The sequence below is a fragment of the Amyelois transitella genome, chromosome 19, assembly GCF_032362555.1.
Source record: "Amyelois transitella isolate CPQ chromosome 19, ilAmyTran1.1, whole genome shotgun sequence".
Classification (NCBI taxonomy): Eukaryota; Metazoa; Arthropoda; class Insecta; order Lepidoptera; family Pyralidae; genus Amyelois; species Amyelois transitella.
Genome location: NC_083522.1, coordinates 10,064,187 through 10,068,763, shown reverse-complemented (window position 1 = coordinate 10,068,763; position 4,577 = coordinate 10,064,187). Strand labels below are relative to the sequence as shown.

The following is a 4,577-nucleotide window of genomic DNA, read 5'->3' as shown; positions in this document are numbered from 1 at the left end:
GTAAAAGTCAATTAAAGGAGAACACAAATGCATGATCACAATCTTAGATTTATGTTATGTATACAATATATCTTTATGATCATTACAAACTTGTATGTGTGTGCTATAGATGAACAAAAAATTGCTTTGTATATCTAACACGGGTTAGCAACATGACAATATTTCTAAATCTAAATTCACATATAATCTCAATAATACATAGCCTATAAATAAAGTAGGTACTTAACAATATTTATTTTTTCATGACATGTAAATGTACATTTAGTTTAAGAAGTTCCCTCTGAGCCTTATTTCTGGTAACCAGTCGACGTCCGCCAATTTTGGTATTTTTTTCGTCAGTACTGCTTCAGTGGCTCCAGGAGTAGGGTCTCTGCCGAAGGCACTTCTACGGCTTCGAACCTGACCCGGTTGCGCCGGATCGGGCACTGAGGACTCCGCCACTAGGCCTTGTGGAGTGTCCGTGGACATTCCAATATGTCCGTACACTTGGGTCGCCAAACAAACACACAAAATAATTTTCAGGATCATTTTTGTTTCGACTTATTATAAAACTCTTCTTGTCGCAATGAATTGTTTTATGAAACTCCGGCTAAACTTGGATCGTCACTCTTTTTAAAGCTTATGGAGGAGGAGCTTTGTTGAGGAAAATAAAAACAATCTTATTCATGGAATAAACGCTCGACACGAATAGTTTGCTGAATACTCGAAGACATCGACGCTATGCTTCGTCAGTTTGAACAGAAAATATGGAATAGAATGTTGTTATCATACACTATCATAACCTACGCTATTTTATCGGCAATGTTGCATTGTAGCATATGGCATCATTAGAACCTTAAGCTCTAGGACTTTGCTGATAATTCGTAAGAGAGAGATTTAACATTTCAGTATACAACACAAAGTATGTAGTATTTAGTAAGTTTTTGGAATAAGATTTTTAAAATACAAATTAGATCATTTATCCTCAAAGCATACATCCTACATACCATCACGCCTGTTTCCCATTGGGGTAGGAAGAGACTATGGATTTCCACTTGTTGCGATCCTTACAGACCTGTCCCGCTTCCTCCGTACTCATCATCTTAGCTTAAACGTTACAAATAGGACAAATAATTATCTCTCTCGGTGGAATAGTAACAGTTATAATGGAATAATTCACAGATGGCGTTACTGGTTAAAAATACTATTAATAGTATTTTTAATATCAGTAAATAAATAGTAATAGGCAAATTCAATTACACGGTAATAAACATAAATAATTGTTATTGTTTGTTTTGTAAAATATTTGTAACTACTCACTGCGACTATAAATAATGTATAAATTCAAAGCAATCGACATCGACTCCGTGGCGCAACGGTAGCGCGTCTGACTCCAGATCAGAAGGTTGCGTGTTCAAATCACGTCGGGGTCAAAAGATACTTTTAATTTTTGTTTTTGTTTTCAATCAATAAAATCGGAACGTCATTTCATTGATTGAAAACAAAAACAAAAATTATGTGTTATGTCATTCGGTTTATCCTTTAATAACAAATTAAGCATACATACATACATATAGTCACGTTTATATCCCTTACGGGGTAGACAGAGCCAACAGTCCCGAAAAGACTGGCGACATTCAGCTGCTCAGCTTAATGATGGAATTGAGATCCAAATAGTGACAGGTTGCTAGCCCACCGCCTAAAAAAAGAATCACAAGTATGTAAGCCTATCCTTTAGTCGCCTTTCACGACATCCATGGGAAAGAAATGGAGTGGTCCAATTCTTTTTGTATTGGTGCCGGGAACCACACGGCACACACAAATTAAGTGTTTGTATTCAAATTATAATCAAAATTAATTTTATAACAAAAAAAAATAAAGAAAAATATGCAAAACAAAAATTGGAGATGCCGGGGATCGAACCCGGGGCCTTTCACATGCAAAGCGAACGCTCTACCACTGAGCTACATCCCCTGATACCTTGCCGGCCGAAAATAACTATTGCGATATATAAACTAATACTACCCTGCTGCTACAAACTGCTTCGTCCTCCGCCAAGTCGAGCAAGCACTTGCTATAATGTACTAATATTATATGTATAGAGGAAATTGCATACTATGTTTGTAATGTTTTCACACACAAACTGTGGGACCGATTGAGATGATATTTAGGACATACACAGAAAAAACCAAAAGGATGGCAACTTTTTTGGAAATTAACTCCGAATCGAGCATCGCGTAAAAGCTAGCTACTGAGTGTAGCTAGCTAGTGTAGAAGGGAGAAGTTATTAGGATAGGAAGTTTAGGAAATCAGATAACTACCAACAGTTGTATTAAAATCAGTCATAGGTAACATTTTATTGACTTCATTCCAACAGTTTCTATCTTATAAGTAGTTATCTATCTACATACTTAAATCTATCGCAGCCGTTGGGAAAGCAAAGTCGTCGTTATAATATCGAGCAAATAACACGGAAAATCATAGTGCACTCCAGGGACAGATCGGGAGTGTACTACTGAGAAACCGATTTAAAAATAAGTTTAAATTAGATACCTTTATCACCAAACTGATCTTAATACGCTAATAGTAACAATGCATTAATCAAGGTCCAAGTTCAGTTCATGTATCGTAAAATTTTCGGGAGATTGCGAACGCGCAAGTTGTAATCTTATTCACGAGCGCTGACAAGGCATACATACTTATGTGGGTTTCATTTTCTCTCATTTCCAATATTTTTGATTGACTTTAGAATTTAAGAACCATGAAAGACATTCCTTGTCAACATTTGTAAATAAAGTCTTCTTACAAAACGGTCTCTCAGAATGTGCTCGTCTGAGAACAGTCGCATTAGCATCTTAAAACTCTCCTGTACGCCCAAGCTTTTACACGTAGATATGTATATATTCTTATTTTAACAAACATCGAAATCTTATATAATATTTGCACACAAAAGTGACCGTTGCATAGAAGCTTATGCGTAAAAGAGAGTTTCTAATTAAAACTTGTTTGTTAGTTTATGTCTCGGCCTCCATGATGAACTCCGCCAGCAGCATCTCCATGGTGGGCGCGATGCCCTTGTCCTGGCAGGACTTCTTGAAGCACTCGGCCACGCGCAGGATGCGCCAGCAGTTGTCCGGCTCGGAGTCGAACTGCTTCTCGCACGTGTGGATCATCTGCACCATCTGGGAGGCCAGGACCTCGCCTAAAATTGGTAATGACATCATGAGATACTTGATTGGATGCTATAAAGGAGAGTACGTTTACTATTCTGAAATCACATGATCCACTAAAAATAAGATTAGATTATTATATGATGTACATAGTAATTTTAAGTATATTTGGGTCAATGTAGATTCTAAAGAAAAACCTTACGAGAGAGAATTCCAGCTTATTATTCTCAATTTAATAGTTAATTGTTTTGGTACATTCTCATGTTAATAATTTTTTCATATTTTTCAAATTCGTATATCTCAATTTCATGAGTCTTTTCAAGGCTCTTATTTGTATGTATGTAAGTCGCATATTTTTTTAAAAATTCTTTTTAACTAAAAATGACAAAATTATTGAATCACAATTTGTTCAAGGATGAAGAAGTAATTCTAAAAGCGTACCATTAGGGAAAGAGGTGATGAATTTGTGCGTGTTCTCGTGGTGCATGCGCGAGGCGTCCGTGAGCAGGTTGAAGTACTTGGACATGCAGTGGATGGCGCAGCCCAGCTCGCGGTGCTCGAACTTGAAGTCCTCGCGCCAGAAGTGGAAGAACTCCTCCATCTTTTCGGGCGTCAGCTGACTCTGCATTTATTTGGATGATTAGCTTTTCATTGAAAGGTCACACTTGTTGATCAACGAAAGATGGTGTGGTGACAAGGTTGACTTTATAATAATGAATGACAATTATATTCGTCAAAGCAAAACTTTAAAATTAATTTCTTACTTTATGAACTTTTCTTTATGAATTTCACTCTAGTTGTCGACGGGTCATTGTGTTAAATTGTACACCATAACTTACTTCTTCCCTGCAATGCTCGAGCGCCTCCCCGAAGCCGAGCGTGACGTCCTTCATGACGGCCACGTCCGCCCGCGCCGGCCCCGCCAGCAGCGCCGCCACCACCGCCGCCAGCAGCCCCGCTCGCGCCCGCTGCATGCTCGACATCGTCTGAGACCACGACATACACCGCGACACATTTATCCACACTGACCACCCGTAATCACTACCTCCGATATAATTCATACCTATTTGCTGAGACTACACTACCTTCAACATTGACACATATTTCTGGCTTATTACCACTTAAATTAAATCGTATAAAGGCCCGCATTATGTGATTAGAGCGTTTTTTCATCGTCTCATGATGATCAATGGTAAACTTCCGGGACGGTCCGTCTTAGTTGCGTGTACGACCTCTTAATAGGTTTCTGTAAATATAGGGATGTGGCTTGATTACAAGTATCTCGTAGATCTCATTACAGAGAGAAATTGCGAGGTTTATCGGCGAGGAGTTTGAATGATCAGGCGGGATAAATCAGGCGGGCCATGCTCGCAGCCGACTCGCTTGTCTTTTTTTCCTACAATCATCGCATCTGGTTTCGGTCCCCTA

At 38.6% G+C, this 4,577-nt stretch overlaps 1 protein-coding gene and 2 non-coding genes across 3 annotated transcripts; 1 reads left to right on the top strand and 2 right to left on the bottom strand.

The window, feature by feature from the left end:
* The first annotated feature begins 1,340 nt into the window (after positions 1–1,340).
* On the top strand, positions 1,341–1,412 carry Trnaw-cca (transfer RNA tryptophan (anticodon CCA)). Its single transcript has one exon. It is a non-coding gene; the product is annotated as a tRNA-Trp (tRNA).
* Positions 1,413–1,881: 469 nt separating this feature from the next.
* Positions 1,882–1,953, bottom strand: Trnaa-ugc (transfer RNA alanine (anticodon UGC)). The gene has a single exon. It is a non-coding gene; the product is annotated as a tRNA-Ala (tRNA).
* An 843-nt stretch (positions 1,954–2,796) lies between these two features.
* On the bottom strand, positions 2,797–4,118 carry LOC106139153 (general odorant-binding protein 1). Its single transcript, XM_013340537.2, has 3 exons — positions 3,989–4,118; positions 3,591–3,771; positions 2,797–3,181 (listed from the first exon to the last, which is right to left on the bottom strand). Exons 1-3 carry the CDS (start codon positions 4,040–4,042, stop codon positions 2,994–2,996), a joined length of 423 nt encoding a protein of 140 aa, XP_013195991.2. The 5' UTR covers positions 4,043–4,118; the 3' UTR covers positions 2,797–2,993.
* Between the last annotated feature and the right edge of the window lie 459 nt (positions 4,119–4,577).

Coding starts and splice junctions, on each gene's coding strand:
- LOC106139153 (XM_013340537.2), bottom strand. CDS start 4,042: ATGAAGGACGTCACGCTCGGCTTCGGGGAGGCGCTCGAGCATTGCAGG. Junction 3,772..3,988: donor TCGAGCATTGCAGGGAAGAA/GTAAGTTATGGT, acceptor AAATAAATGCAG/AGTCAGCTGACGCCCGAAAA. Junction 3,182..3,590: donor CATCACCTCTTTCCCTAATG/GTACGCTTTTAG, acceptor TACCAATTTTAG/GCGAGGTCCTGGCCTCCCAG.